At 43.9% G+C, this 16,529-nt stretch overlaps 1 protein-coding gene across 1 annotated transcript in view; it reads right to left on the bottom strand.

Moving 5' to 3' along the window:
- Window positions 1-16,529, bottom strand: part of LOC149138026 (NAD(P)-binding Rossmann-fold superfamily protein) — a 332,971-nt gene that overhangs the window by 115,518 nt on the left and 200,924 nt on the right. The window contains exon 6 of the mRNA XM_089448107.1: window positions 11,574-11,667. Within this exon, the coding sequence (XP_089304233.1) occupies window positions 11,574-11,667 (94 nt within the window). The remainder of the gene's footprint in view (window positions 1-11,573; window positions 11,668-16,529) is intronic.

Genomic DNA, 16,529 nt, shown 5'->3' with positions numbered 1-16,529 from the left:
GATCACCAAAGTAACAAGTTGTACTTGTAAGCCAAGCTTAACCATTACAAGAAGTAATATCGAAGATATTTCTAAGTCCTAACTTCTAACTGTTAACATGATATGAAATGTTAAAAATTTATAAAATGAAACATGAATAATGAGATGAAATGAAACAACTTTAGTCTTTCACAAAGCATCATATTCATAATTCACAATCATTACCAATGAGTTATAATTGCCAAGGCCCAACTTCAAACTTCAAATTTTCATTGTCACAGTGATATAATGTTTACAAAAAATATCATAATGTCATAATGATATGAAAGAGTCAAGAGTCAAGAGTCAAGGACTCAAAACTCAACACTGAACAGTTATGAAAACTAAAGTGACAAGTCTAATAGAAACCAAAAAAGACAAGTAAACTGTAAATCTACAAGTGGCCCTTGCCACGAGAGTCTCCAGGAGTATAAGTAGGTCGTGGTGGTCTTCTAGGAGTCTCCCGCCCAGACCGACGACCAGAACTAGAGCCTCAACGCGAGGGTGTCGATGGAGGTGGCGACAGCAATGGAACAAGACTCGGGCCCCGAGAACTGCTACTGGATGGTGGAGCTGGAGGTGGCATGGCTGCTGCAGCTGCTTCAGCTTCATCCCGTACAAGCTCCTCTTCTAGTTCTTCCATATGTACAATGCCATCCTCCAAATTGTCGTCCTCAGGGTGATTGTCCCAAATTTTATATGTGGGATCTTCATTAGCCCGATCACAGTAATGGCTCAACAACCTCAAGTTGTAGTGCACATAAACCAAGCTTTCTGCTCGGTTTTCGTTGAGCCTGTTTCTTTTCACATTATGTATATAACTGTAGGTGCTCCAACACCTCTCTGCAGAAGAAGAATTTACAACCTATGAAAGAACTTTTATTGCCAATTTTCGCAAAAGTCCGTGGCCGCCATATGTTTCCCACCATGTGAGAGAATCAAATTTATCTTTGTCATCCATTGCATGGAAGTTACAATACAAACCACTGCCAGTGAAGTATCTGCCTATTTCAAGGCGCACAGCTGCACATTCCTCCCTGTCAGGCACCAACTTTTCTAATGCTTCCAGATATCCTCTAGTTACCTCTCGATCTAAATGGGGTTTGGTCCTAACACCACCCCCTGCTGCAGGTTTGCCCAACCAAGAATCTGAGTAGTATTTTGGCGTAAGGATATACGCCAAGCAATGTAGTGGAAGGTTAAGCCTATTCCACCGTTCACACACACAATCGTGAATCAGTTTGTACAGGTCGAGATCTTTGTTATGAACAATGTCTTTTATTTCCCCCAACATGGTATCCATTTGCTCATACACCTCGCCAATCACTGGTTTGTCTGTATCTGCAAACCGAATCATGTTATAAATTGGCTTGGTGAAATCCAATACCTGTCTCACAGTTGTCCAAAACTGCCCATCAAGAGCGGCCTCCTCCACCGTTTCAAAACCTGCAATGTCAGCTACATTTGTAGCCCTTTCCTTTAACACCTGCCAATGTGGACTTGATACCATGCTAGCTAATGCCTCTCTTACCTTCAAAAGGCGCCTGAAGGTGAGGTAATAGCTACCAAATCTAGTCCTCGCAATCTTCAGCAACTCCAATCTCGAGTGATTGCGGAAAAGGCCATGGGTATCGCTATGATTTGTAATAAATTTTATCATTTTTTTTCCTTCCTTGTACAAATCACCAATCCATTGGTATTGTTCATTTTTGTTTTTGACAATATCATGCAACAGAAGGTTCAATGTGTGAACCAAACATCCAGACCAAAATATGTTCGGGTATTTATCCTCAATAATTGCTCCCGCTTCCTTACAATTAGGAGCATTATCAGTGATGACTTGGATGACATTGTATGGGCCAATACGCTCAATTGTTTCAAGCAATGCTTCTGCAATGTTGATAGCGGTCTTGAACTTGTCTAAGTAATCATGTGCAGCTAGAAAGATGGGACCACTAACAGACACGGCAAGAACACTTATCAATGGCTTGCCTTTTACATTTGTCCATCCATCAGATACAATGGACACCCCATTGTCAGTCCAAGAGCTTGTCATTTTATTCAAAGAATGTGATATTTTTGCTTTTTCATGATCAAGGCCAACAGTTCTTGCCTTGTCATACCCAGGGCTCTTGTATCCTTTAGGGGCATCATTTATGGCAGAAACCATTTCGTGCCAATAAGGTGAGCGTAGAACATTGAATGGTATCCCACATGCATAGAGGAACCTGTAAACTTTTGAATCCACATCATTCCTACACCCCTCATCAAGGAAATCTGATATGGTTCTACGGCGTAAAGATGATGACCCTGTGCCTCCATGTCCATATCCACTGCCTTGGGAGGATGCTGAAGGAGTTCTTTGTGAGCTTGGTTCAAAGAAACCCCTTGATCTTTTTGCTCTGTATTGGGCGTCCTCCTCTTCCTTTATGTATTTGGCTCTATCTGCTGTTGACACCTTGTCACAAGTTTTGATTCCTATTTGTTTCTCTCCATCCCATGGCCTTTTCCCGCAGAGGTGTCTTCTAGCACGGGTGTATGAGCCTGTATAGTCAGTGTTGCAATGGGGGCAATGAAATTTAGTGGTTCCACCCCCTCTCCCTGTTTCAGCCCTGTGAACATATTTCCACAATGGAGTTTGGTCTTGTTTAGTTTTTTGACCCTCATGTTCACCCTCCTCCACATCCTCCTCACTGGGGTTTTCACCCATTTGACTTCCTCCGGCTTCTTCATCCACCTCTTCAGTTTCAGGCCCCCTCCGTTTCCTACTCTCCACCACCATAATAACCAGAAAGGGGACCAGGAAGAGAAAAATGCCAATAAAAATCCTCAGGTCCATCGTGTTTGATGTTTGTAGGGTTTGAGTCTTGAATCTGCAAATTAATTTAGTTTATTGGGATTAATTCATTTAATTTATTAATTTAATTTAAATTAATGATCTTTAAACTCAAACAGGTAAATGAAACTAACCAAATTAACTACCTAACCAGCTAAACTAACTAAATGATTAAGTTACTTACCTCTGCAAGTTTCCTCCTCGCTCCTTGGCACTTGCTCCTCGCTCCTCAGCTCTGGCTCCTTGCTCCTTGCTCCTTGCTCCTTTGCTCTTCCTCAGCTCTCAAGCTCAAGCTCAATCTCATTGAAATGATTTTTTTTTGGCCCATTGGGCTTATAAACCAAAAAAAATTAGTTAAATTTTTTTGTTTTTTCGGGTCCGGCGGAATTTTTTTCCGCCGAACCGCTCCCCGTTCTTTAAAATTCGCTCCCGGAGCGTTTTTTAATGCCCGAGAGCGATCGGGGAGCGATCGCTCCCGGGCATTAAAAAGCGCTCCGGGAGCGCGGGAGCGATCGCTCCCTGAAGCGCTCCCTCACAGACCAGGGAGCGCAAATTTTTTTACGGGAGCGCGCTCCCGACCCGCTCCCGAGCCGCTCCGGCCCTGAGCGCGCTTCGGGAGCGGGTTCGAGGGGGGGGGGGGCGCTCCCCGCAACACTGGATCCACTACATCGATCCTCTGTGCTACTGATGCTTGGCCTACTACCCTCATCCACTGCACTGCTACTTCCTGTACTGCTGCCCATAACGCTGGCACAGTCACTGCTATATCTATACTACATCTTCCTCTCAAAATGTTGCATCATATTGCCCACAGCACTGCCACTACTAACTGTTGCACTGCAACTCAGTTACTCAAAAGTACGTAAATGAAACTTCACCCAAAGACTGACATCCTGGTCAGTATGGATGCCTCGTGATCCTAAAACTACTTCTGTTGCTAATCTGTACTGACCCTCTGTTGCCACTGCGTTGTTGCAAATTGCTCTGTGCCTCTTCCACTGCGACAACATCCACTGTGTTGCCTCAGACTTTCACACTCTAGCAATGCCATTGTTGCTCCATCACACCTCGCTCCAACCTACACCTGTCATTTCGCTACTATCGTTAAGGGCTCTTGTAGCCATATGTGATCCAAGAGTTTGGGCTCCTCAAGAACACTGCCCGTACATATAGTCCTCTCGACTACAACTCGATGACACCCCACCTCTTCTCTAGAGGTGCATGAGCACTCATGGCACAATCTTCATCCTCGCCTTCCTTGTTTGCTTTCGCTGGAGCAACCTTCGATTCAAAAGCTCCCCCCTTGCCCTTCCCCACAGTCGAAGCATCTGACCTTGGTGATGTCCTTTTTCTTCCTCTTCTGTCACACTTGTTGTCCAGACGATGCAAGCGTTGCATCCTCCTCCTCCTCCTCCTTAACTCGGGCTCCCTTACTGCTACTCCCTGTCTTGGTCATCCTCTTGAGCTCTTCTTGTCGAAGAGCTGCCCACATCTCCTCCCAACTGGGGAGAGTTGCTTTGCCCAAGATACTTTGGACAAAGGTCTCCTAGTCCTCGGTGACTGCATTCAGGGCAGTCCTGCCCATGAACTCAGGATTTGGTGTAGACCCCACAGAAGTTAACTGGTCACGAATCCCTTGCAACCTAAGAAGGAAGGGATCGATCTCTTCTCCCTTCTGCATCTGGTACAGTCTCAGCTGATTTTCCAATAGCATCTTCCGTTGGACAAAAGAGCCCTGATACAAGGTGGTCAACGCCTCCCACATCTTCCTTCTTGTGTTCTTCTCAACAATGATCTTTGACCCCGTCTAAGATCGTGCACTTAGCCTGGGCCTCCTCGTACTTCTTCAAAGGATTAGCGTCGACGGGCTCAGCAACTACCTTCAAGGCATAGTCCTTGATGCGAGATTTGTCTAGGATTGCCAGGATCCTGGCCTTCCAGATGACAAAATTGGATGCTCCATCCAATCTGTCATGATCCCTCAACCCATTCATTGTCATCTCCACTCAAAAATAGGACTAGTTCTCCTCTCCCTCTCCTGCTGTCAATTTAGCAAGACTTGGATTTGGATCTATTTGGCGCAAGAAACCCTCTAAGGAACAAGCTCCTCTAGACTCCCTCTAAGTCCTGATTTCCTTCACGAAAATCCTCCCGCCAACTGTCGAATCACTTCCTCTCCAATCCTCCTTTGCTGCTGCAACCCGGATCTAGATTTCTTTGGCTAGAAATCTGTCAAGGCAGTGACTCCCTCTACCTCGGCTCTGTCTCCACAGACACTGTTCTGCACCAACAGAAATAGCGTCCCACCAACTCCTCAAATCGAATCTGCTATGCTTCCTCAACCCCAGCAACTGACTGATTCGAACCTTTCAGGCTCTGTGCTGGCCCAGAGAGCTGACGCAATGACTGCGTGGGGGCTCTGCGTCACCCTCTGTAGGCTCGAAATGCTGACACAGGCACTGTGTGAGCCTCTACATCACTCCTTTGTCACTGTGTCACTCTTGCAGATGCTCCTCTGCCTCTAAAACAGTGTTGTCACTCCTGACAGTTGCTTCTCTGCAGCAAATTCTCTTGGCTGGTGTCTTCAGTCTCCTATGATCTGCAATGCTCTGGTACCATGTGAAAATTTCTGAATATACACATCAGAAATCCTACTGCAATCATTGGTCTATCATCTCCTACTTGTTCTTTACATTTAACATGTTATTTAATTACTTAAACAACGATGAAAACATTATTGCAGCCTACACATACATACAGATCATGAACTGAAATAAACTGAGACAATCACACAAGGACACAGTCTTTTTTGGACAATAGTCCTTGGAATGACCCAATTCAGGAAAACTGTTGCAGCATATCGAGAGTTTGTATTATTAAGCAGATCTCTGAATACAACTAGAGTGCCAAATTCGACTCACCCAACAGAGAATAAACCTGGCAGAAGTACCTCTATCCGAAGACAGATATTTTGGCAATCCAGCAACTAGATGATCAAACCCAACAGATGACAATTGTTCTTCCCAACGCTGGGCAGTGATGGCTGCTCCAAGCTCTGCGCTGGAACTGCGTCACCTCCTTTAGGAGTTTCGTCACCCTCCCTGTGAGTCTCCTTTGCTCAGAAGTCGATATGTTGAACTGATGCTCTCTGTGCCCCACAGAAAACCCCAGCACTGCCTCTAGGGAACTGCATCAGGTCCTCTAGCTTCTGTGTCAGCTCCTCTAGATTTTGCGTCTGCCCCACTAGCTTCTGCATCACCCTCTCTGGAGTTGCAATGTCTCTCTTGTTGTTGTTCTACCTCTCTGCTATGTATCCTTGGCCTTGGACTCAGGTCCCTCTGCCAAACTACCCCTCTCACTACAACTCAGATCACTTAGCTCGACTTTCTCAGGAAACCACAACCCAGAAAAATCAAACTCTTTGATCTCTTGGTGTATCTCCAACTGACCCTCAAGCCTCCTCTTATACTTTTCCTATTGATGAATCAACGGTCGTGATATAATCTCTAATCAACGGCTAAGATTAAAACAGGCTTGATCCTCGTCACTTAGAACCTTCTCACCCATATTTTTATTAATACACATTAATATTTTTACTTTCCTAAGTTTAGACTTAGGAATCCATTAAAAATATTAATTCTTTTAATAACTCCTCATCCAGGCAGAATTTCTCCAAACGATTTCTGGGTTCTGGAGATCTTATGTGTTCTAGCCCCTCCACAAAATTTTGGGGCTAAAGCACATCCGATGCTACCCAAAATCTGTTGAAGTTTCTAAGTTTACTTAGTTTAATAATTCTTCATGCACTTTTTCTGATTTATTCTTACCTACTTGTTATTTTTCTTTAACAAGTTATTTACAAAGTAAATACTAAAAATAAACACCAGTGCATGCTCAACATATTACAGATCAGCAGCTAAAAGAAACAAGAACAAACACACCACATGACACCATTATTTTTGGACCAATGTCCTCGGAAAAACCCAATGCAAGAAAACCGGTGCAGCTATCTGAGGGTTTTCTTATTAAGCAATATCAGAGTACAATCTGGGTGTCAAAACTGGCCTACCCAACAGAGAATTTCCTTAGCAGCTATAACTCACAGTTTGAGAGAAATCTCCTAGCTGAAACCCCAGAAAATCCTTCTGGCAGCTCCTCGGCACAAAATTGCTCTACAACCCCAACGTCTGCCCAATCTAGACTGCGTCAGCCCCTTTCTGTCTCACATTGGCCCTGCGTCAGCCTTTCTTGGCCTATGTCAGCCCCAGGAGGCCCCGCGTCAGCTTTCTGGGCCTCTGTGTCAGACACGCTAGCCTCTCTGGTGCTCTGCACAGCACTTGGTTGCCTCTGTGTGGCCCTGTGTGAGCCCTTGCTGGCTCTATGTCACTCTCCTTGGCTGCTGCACTGCTCTCCCGGCACAATCTTTGTTTCTTTGTACTCAATGCCCCTCAACTGCTCTCCTGATCACTGATTTTATATCTCTTAGCAAACCCCACTCTAGAGAATAGAATGACTGATCACTCCGATGTGTTCTCCAAGTGACCCTCAAGCCTCCTCTTATACTTTTCCTGTTGACATCTCAACAGTCGAGATTAAGTCCCTAATCGACGGCTAAGATTAGATCTGGCTTGATCCATGCCTTTTGGACCATTCTAACACAGATTCATATTAATACACACTAATATTTATTTTCCCTAAGTTTAGACCTAGGGACTCCATTAAAAATATTAATTATTTTAATATCTCCTTATCTGTTTAGAATATGCCCAAACCCTTTTTAGGCATTGGAGATCTCATGTGCCCCAACCTCTCCACCAAATTTCGTGGCTGGAGCACATCCAATGCTACCCAAAATCAACACTCCTTCTTAGCAAGGACTCTGCTCTAGCAATACTCACTGAGTATTACTCTGATCATCCAGCATCGGTACCTGTGCTGATGCTAGGCCTTCTTGCCCAACATCCTCTGCATTGCTGCCTCCTGTACTGCTGCCCATGGTTCTGCCACTGCCACTGCTGCATCTGTACGACAGCTCCCTCTGCATCCATGCTATCGCTGGTCCTTTCTCCTCGCACTGCACTTCCTCTCATCATGCTACATCATGTTGCCCACTGCTGCACTGCAACTCAATTACTGAGAAGTAACTGATCTAACAACTGACCTCCCTGTTGAGCTAGAAACACCCTCTGATGTTGAAGCTCCCTCTGCTGCTGACAAGTGCTCCCTCTCTGAACTTTGTGCTGCTGCAACAACTCCCTGCATCTCACACCGTTGCACACCTCTCTGTGCCTTCCTGCACTGGTGCAACACTCCTGTGCCTCTCGCACTATTGCAGACTGCTAGCTCTGCGTTGTCTCGGGACTCCTACACTGTAGTTCTCTCTGCCACTCTATCCGCATCCGTCTCTACCTACTCAGCCAGTCCTGCTACTCCTCGTTGAGGCTCCTGTAGCAAAGGTCTAATCCAAGAGGCTGGGTACCTCAAGGATCCTGCCCCTCATCGCTTGTAGTCCGCCTGACTACAGCTCGATGTCTCCCCACTTCCGCTCAAGTGGCGTGTGTGCACTCATGGCACAGTGATCGTCTATCAAAACTTCCTTCTCTGTCAGTGCTGGCGCTACCTTAGTCTTAGAAGACTCTCCCTTACTCTTCTTCCTTAGGCACTGGGTCGCATAATGACCCATCTCCCGACAGTGGAAGCACTTGATCTTGGAGAGATCTTTCTTATTCCGCTTCTCCAGCTTTCCCTCAGATGCTAGGGCCACATCCTCCTCCTCCTGCTTGACCTTGATCGCTTTGTTGCTGCTACCTGTCTTCGGCTGTCGTCTGGTCTCTTCCTAGCGAAGAGCTGCCCACATCTTGTCCCAAGGTGGGAGACTCCCTCTGCCCAGGATACTATGGACAAACACTTCCCAATCTTCTAAGACAACATTCAAGGTTGTCCTCACCATAAGCTCCTGATCCAGTGACGCTCCTATAGCAGTCAACTGGTCTCGGATCTCATTCAGTCCTCCGAGGAAGGTGTCAATCGATTGAAGCTTCTTCATCTGATACGACCTCAACTGGTTCTCGAGCAACATTCTTCTTTGCACAGAAGTATGCTGGTACAGGTTCTTGAGAGCCTCCCACATCTCAACTGTCGTTTCCTTCTCGGCTATATGTAGTACCACATGATTCTTGACCCCGTCAAGGATAATGCACTTGGCCCTCGCCATCGCCTCTTCGTACTTGTCGTTATCATTGGGGTCGACTGGGTTAGTTATAACCTTCAAGGCGATGTTCTTGACACAATTCCTGTCAAGCACTGATAGGATTTTGGCCTTCCAGGCTGCGAAGTTCGATGCTCCGTCCAGTGTATCCTGGTCTCCTACCCCGTGTAGTGCCATGAAGCTCCTCTACTTCCCTCCTGGAAGTTCTCTGTTCGACTCCTCTGAGTCTCTACTTCCCGTCTGGAAGTTCTCTTCTGGAAGTTCTCGGCTAGAAACCCTCGGTAAAAACTCCTCTAGCCCTGCTCTGTCAGGTACTGTTCTGACTATACTACCTCACCAGCTCCACTCTGCAATATTTCTGCAGCCTTCTAGAATCTAGCAAATGCCTCTCTGTGAACTGCGTCAGCCCCTCTCTACCTCACGCTGGCTCTGCGTCAACCCTGGAATGCCCTGCGTCAGCCCTCTAGCACTCTGCGTCAGCAACGTTGGCATCTCTAAGGCTCTGCGCAGCTCTCGGCTTCTTCTGCGTGGCTCTGGCTTGCTCTGCGTCACACTTCTTGGCCTCTGCGCTGCTAGAAACAACTTCTATCACCTTGGGACAGCTGTTTTCTACTGTTATTGCTCCGCTCAGCTCATGTCTTTTAGTCCTCCTATAATCGACAATCACCCTCTGATACCATGTTGAAGTTTCTAAGTTTACTTAGTTTAGAAACCCTTCATGCACTTTTTCTGATTTATTCCTACATGCTTGTTATTTTTCTTTAACAAGTTATTTACAAAGTAAATACTGAAAATAAACACCAGTGCATGCTCAACATATTATAGATCAGCAACTAAAAGAAACAAGAACAAACACACCACATCACACCATTATTTTTTGACCAATGTCCCCGGAAAAACCGGTGCAGCTATCTGAGGGTTTTCTTATTAAGCAATATCAGAGTACAATCTAGGTGTCGAAATTCGCCTACCCAACAGAGAATTTCCTTAGCAGCTATACCTCATAGTTTGAGAGACATTTCCTGGCTGAAACCTCGGAAAATCCTTCTGGCAACTCCTTAGCACAAAACTGCTCTGCAACCCCAGCGTCTGTCCAATCTGGACTGCGTCAACCCCTCTCTGTCTCACGCTGGCCCTGCGTCAGTATTTCTTGGCTTGTGTCAGCCCCAGATGGCCCTGCGTCAGCTTTCTAGGCCTCTGTGTCAGACACGCTAGCCTCTTTGGTGCTCTGCGTAGCACTTCGCTGCCTCTGCGTGAGCCCTTGCTGGCTCTGCATCATTCTCCTTGGCTGCTGCGTTGTTCTCCCAGCACAATCTCTACCTTCTCTGTTTCTTTGTACTCAATGCCCCTCAGCTGCTCTCTCGATCACTAATTCTATCTCTCTTAGCAAACCCCGCTCTAGAGAATAGAATCATTGATCACTCTGGTGTGTTCTCCAAGTGATCCTCAAGCCTCCTCTTATACTTTTCCTGTTGACATCTCAATGGCCGAGATTAAGTCCCTAATTGACGGCTAAGATTAGATCTGGCTTGATCCAGGTCTTTTGGACCATTCTAACACAGATTCATATTAATACACATTAATATTTTATTTTCCCTAAGTTTAGACTTAGCGACTCCATTAAAAATATTAATTATTTTAATATCTCTTGATCTGTTTAGAATCTGCCCAAACCCTTTCTGGATATTGGAGATCTTATGTGCTACAACCTCTCCACCAAATTTCGTGGTTGGAGCACATCTGATGCTACCCCAAATCAACAAAATCAACAGCATTGTGGTATTGAAGTACAGTGATATGGTATTTATTCACTTGGGCTGCCAGGAGCAACTGGACAGTGGATTGACTAGCAGTGAAAATATTGCTGCTGTAACATAATATTTCAAATCACCCCTAAGGTTGAAAGTTGATGGGGATTAGATCTGTGAAACCTCAAGTAAATGAGGTGAAATTTCAAAATTGTATCAACTGCCCAATTCTGGAAATTTATACAAGAAGAAGATAATCAGCACCATCTTCAGAATGCTTTTACTGCTGTTAGGGCACTTTTTTTTGTTTTATTTTCAGCATATTGGCACTGTGTTTGGACAAATTAGGGCACTGATTTGGAGGATGGATTTTATCGGCATGATTCATGTCGAGTTTTGCCAGCAGGAGGGCACAATCATCTTGGTAACTTGCATGGCTATCTTGCACTATTTTGAGCAGAAGAAGATCACTTCCTTTTGAGAAGATTCTTGAGCTTTCTACAGATCAAAAATAGAAAATCCATCTATTCAAGAAAAGCAAGCTAAACATAGCAAAGGACATCAAATTTGGAATGCAACTATATATACATGAGAGAGGGGAGGGAGATAAAGCACTGAAGCATAATATATGATCCCAATGGAAACGAAGCATAATATATGATCCTAAAGGCAATTAATTACAGCAGATATAATTCCACATTTACCTAGTACTACAGATAAAGCACCTACGATGCTGTGCCAGCTTTAGAACAAAACATATTACCAGATTCAGCAGCAGCTTGAATTGCCCGAATGTTTGCAGTTCCATTGATTTTGTACATAGCTTCATTTGATCCAAAGCCACCAACACATGATATCTGAGCAATAAGATTTCATAATCAACATCAAATGAATCTATTCCCCTAGACCACATGAGACCAGAAGGAAATAAAAATGCAGCAAGACATGAGCATTTGTTTTGTAATTTCCCACAGAAAAGGAACGCAACAAATCTAATAAACAAAATAAAACTAGAAACTAACAACAGAGAAAATCAGAAATATTCCCTTCTCCAGGAGATAAATTAACCATGCGTCCATCCATGTACTAGAAAAAATATATGAAGAGAAGGTAGAAAGCAGTAAAGCAAGCTGCAGCAAAGTAAAATGGCACCATAATCATAGTGTAAAGCATAGAAGCAAACATATATTGGCGGGACTATCAATAGGTAGTGGCCTAAAGCTGAACAGGGAGAGCTACGAAGCTCACAAGGCAATCTCAAGAAGTGGGACTTCATGAAAGAGTTCAGGAAACCATACCAAAAGACAAAGGATGCTAAACTAGGGATACCACTTATAGAAATGCTCTATTGTCGATGATCCGAATTGGATCCATAGAAAGACTGTCAAGAACCATGACTGAATCAGGTCAAACAAATCTCTAATGAAATCCAAAACAGTATCAAAAACACCCTGAACCAGTGGCCATGGCAGTCGACGTGGAATGACGAGGACCTCGGTCAAAGCGCGCTGACCGAGGCCCATGGAGACCACACAAGAGGCCAAAGTAGCCCCTGGGAGCCCCAGAATGGAAAAAGGGCGAGGTTTTTGAAGCGCAATTAGCGCTAAGCGAACAGGGCCAAAATGGGAAAGCCCGAGCACCCAGTCGCGTGGGGGAACCAGAGGACCGCGGGCGGGAAAAGGTAAAAGCGCTAAAGTACAAAGGCGGGACCCGCGCTCTGGAAACCGGCGGTTTTGATCGGGGTGCCCTTGAACGGTAAGAGGTTTTGGACAGGAGCGGAGTGATTCCATACACCGATCGATGCGTGGCAGGCGGAGGTGAGAGAAAACCATCGTTGATCGCGCGCTATCGGTCGAGCAAGTCAACTGTGTGAAACATGCGTATGGCGTCGGATCTGGAGGGCCCAGATCGGACGGCTGAGATTGCGCCCGATGGAAAGAAGCGGAATCAACAGGGAATTAAGCCGCGTTCTAAAGGGATTTGGAATCCGTTTGACCGCCACGGTGGAGGAAGAATGCATCCACAGCGTAACTAAAGAAACGAACAAACAAAGCATGCTAGCACCATTTAGAGGAGGACAAGTGGCCGCTCCCTCAGCGTTCATGATGACGCCGAACACAGGGAACTCCAAGCACAGTTGCAGAAGGTGAATCGACACAGGCGGAAGAGGAACCAAATAGGCATAGGGATCGAATGGCTAAAGCCATGAACAGAGACAGTCGAACCAGTTAGAGTTGATTTTGGAATCAGAATTGAGAAGAGTCCAAGCGACCAAGAGAGACAATGAATAGCGAACCCTGAGAGGAGGACTGAACACAGAGAACAGTAAAGCCAAGCAAAAGAGACAGAGGGCCGAGCTGACCACAGGCAGCATCGAGCACCAGAGAGCTTGAAGATTCAAGCCTTCCCATAGAGGAATCTGTCCGGACTGAGCATCACATTTGGCTCTTTCCACTGTAGACCAAGGGTCACAGAGCTGGTAGGAAGAAGAAGAGTCTGTGTACTCCGAGTGGCTTGGGGAATCCAAGAACCACCCTGCCAAGCGAAATCTGTTACAAGAGAACTCATATTGAGTCCCCGTATTGTAATTTCTCTGCTAAAAGACACAATAAAACAAGGCCACCACTGACGCTGGACCGGAGACGTAGCCCTGGAGAATAGAGTTAACTCCTTATTAAAACTGTTGTGTCTTTGTGTTGCTTACTGTATTTCTCTGCTGTCTTTCCACTTTATTTTCTGTGTATTGGCAATCTGATCGATCCATTGTTTCAATAACACAGAACACACACACTAGCACATGAGTCTATAATATCCTTAGTTTAAATAAATCTTTAACTGATGGCAATCATAGGGTGAATATCAGATCAGTCGAGAATCTTATGAGAAAGATGGGAGGATGAAAAAAAGGAGGAAGCAAAAAACCAAGGGTTAAAAGACAAAACAAATAAAAGGAACCACCAACATAGACATGAAGAAGGAAGAAGTCATACATAATCCAGCTTTGAGGAGGATGGGGGAAGTGAAAGAAAACCACAATGCAAATGGTGGTGCCTTTCACGCTCAACCCCATAAAAAGTAATCATAACAAGGGAGAAGACAACCCTACTAGAGATCAGACATTTCCAGCTCACCAGAAGTGAAATGGAACCAGGCAGCAAAAATTTGAGGATATGTCAGACAAGACAGGAGATGGTGGTGCTTTTCACACTTAACCCCATCCCAAGTAATCATCTCAACGGAGAAGACTACCTACCAGAGATTAGACACTTCCAGCTCACCAAATCTACCATAGCAATAAGACTGATGAACCCTCAAGCAAAGATCACAAGACCTGGCTCCAAGATTTACTATTGAAATACCTGTTTACTATCCTCACATCAGGAGTGGATTTGAAAGACCCTATCAAACACATTACAGAGCAGACAAGTTGTGTAGCATAGGAAATTAAAGAGCAGAAAGAGAGGCCAACAAACAGCTCAATACCAAAGACACAGGCTAATTAATAATCATGGATCTAAAGGATTGCTCGAGGAAACAATCATCAAATACTCTAAGCAAGCTTTTAATGGAGTTAGTGGCAGAGAGCTAGCATAAAAAATGATTTGATGATGGGTCTTGGCCACTTGGGTAAAAAGCCTAGGATACACACCCAAACTCCATCTTGGATCAAGAGGCTTTATCACATCTTTGTTGAAAAGTCATATTAGTATTTTCGATGTAACTTTTTTTTGGGATGTTTCACACAGCAAAATTCCAAGCAGATCAAGACGAAATATCAAGGTATAGGTGGTCAAAATCTCAAGTTCTAGTTAAATATACTCTTGGAGATACAGCCTGTGGAAGTTATGGTTTGTGACCGGTCCTAAAATCAGTTATAACTTTTAAACAAGTCATCTTGGTAGGTTCGCTGTAAATTTTTCCCGTAGAAGCTTCCAACTGTGAAATTTTCAGGGGTCTGAGACTCTGAGGAGACATACCGAAGTACTTCAGATAAAAATTTCAGAATGAGAATTTAAAAATTGGCCACATTACATGCTGTACAAGTTTTCTCAACGGATGGCATTGAAATTGGCAGCTTTGACCAAAATTTTCATTAGCAAATTAATGGTGACAACTCATACTTTTTACATTGACCAAGTCAGCCCCACATGTGGAAAAGCCACCTCTCATGGCATATATATTTGACTTCATTGGACTTCATTTTGGCATCTCATCACACACAAGTTCGATCTGAAATTCACAGAGGCTAATCCACACGTGTGAAGGATTCAAGGAGACATTTCAGACCTGTGTTGACCAGCATCTTTCTCTCTGTTTTGACTTTCTTTGACTTTTGTTGACTTGGGCTATTTTGGATCTGTTTGACCGAGCTCTTTGACTGTCTTGGATGCCAAGCATTTCAGGAAGACCTTGACTCTGTTTGACCGCATATTCATCACTGTTCCAGGCACATTGACTTGCGCCGACCTAAGGGTTTGACTGGGGCATATGACCGAGAGTTGCAGGGACTGTTTGACTAAGCTTGACCAAATTTCAGCCCTCCTATTTCAGAGCTTCCACAGGGCGAAATTTGGCCCTCTATTACAGACTGTAACCTTTGACCCGTCTTGACTTTTTTTCTCTCATTGGACTGGATTTGACTTGGTTAACTTGGGAAATTCAAAGGATGACTTTGACTGTTTATGCATGTACAAATTGGATTATGTATCTTAGCTGAACATTGATTGAATATCTAAGAAGAAGAATTGATTTGAGTTTTCCCCCTTGTGGGGTTTTACCCTGGTCTTTGACCAATAATCTCAGTGTCTCACTGTGCTTGGCTATCTTCTATTGTGCATTTCTGTTTACTGTTCTATCTATAATTGCTTAACTTTTTGGGGGTGAATGAAATTGAATGTTACTTTGTTTAAGTAATTATAACAGCAAAGAACTTGAGAAAATTAACAGTTGAGGCTAAAAATCAACAAGTTATGGGAAAGTTATAATAACTTTCATTTAGCAAATCAGATTTTGGTCAAACTTGTGGAATTGCGGAGAAGATATATCAGAGTCCTACAAACCAAAAGTGCAAATTCAGAAGGGTTGAAATTGCAGTGACACAATAGAAGGATAGACTCCAAAACAGGGTTTTAAAAGGCTTGTTGACTTCAGAATTATAATAACTTTTGATTGGGATGTCAGACTAAGATGATTCAAAAGTTGTTGGAAAGAGAAAAAAGAGGAGAATATAATAGGAAAAAGATCATAACTATTGGATATCATTATTGTTAGAATATTGAAGTTCTAAGTCAACGGTTTGGGTTAGACCACAAGTGAGAATCAATGGCAATAGTTGAATTCTCAACAGATAAAGATAAAAATGAAATCAATCCTGGGGAATGGTTGAGGATGATAAGGGAAATTTGAAGACTCCTTTTAAGGCAAGTCTTTAGTTGAACGTTGAAGCTAGATAGTGGATGTGTGTTGATTACAATACTAGATAAAATATCACATTGAAAGCATTTCAAAAACTCTTCTCAAATAAATGAATTAAGGATACAAAAATGGAGGCAATGTATAAGTTTCAAGATAAGTTAAAAAAACAAAGACGAATCAAAGATCAAGAAAAAGGGTGATGAGTTATCTAAGATACATAACCTTAATAAATCACTCATTAGGGAGATTCATCAATTAAAACAGAAAAAGAAAAGCAAAGAGAAGTGGGAAAAGGATGGGTCAA

This window comes from Pinus tabuliformis, chromosome X (assembly GCF_031772625.1).
Source record: "Pinus tabuliformis cultivar Carrire ecotype Pingquan chromosome X, CPIR1, whole genome shotgun sequence".
Classification (NCBI taxonomy): Eukaryota; Viridiplantae; Streptophyta; class Pinopsida; order Pinales; family Pinaceae; genus Pinus; species Pinus tabuliformis.
This window is presented reverse-complemented; position numbering and strand designations above follow the sequence as displayed.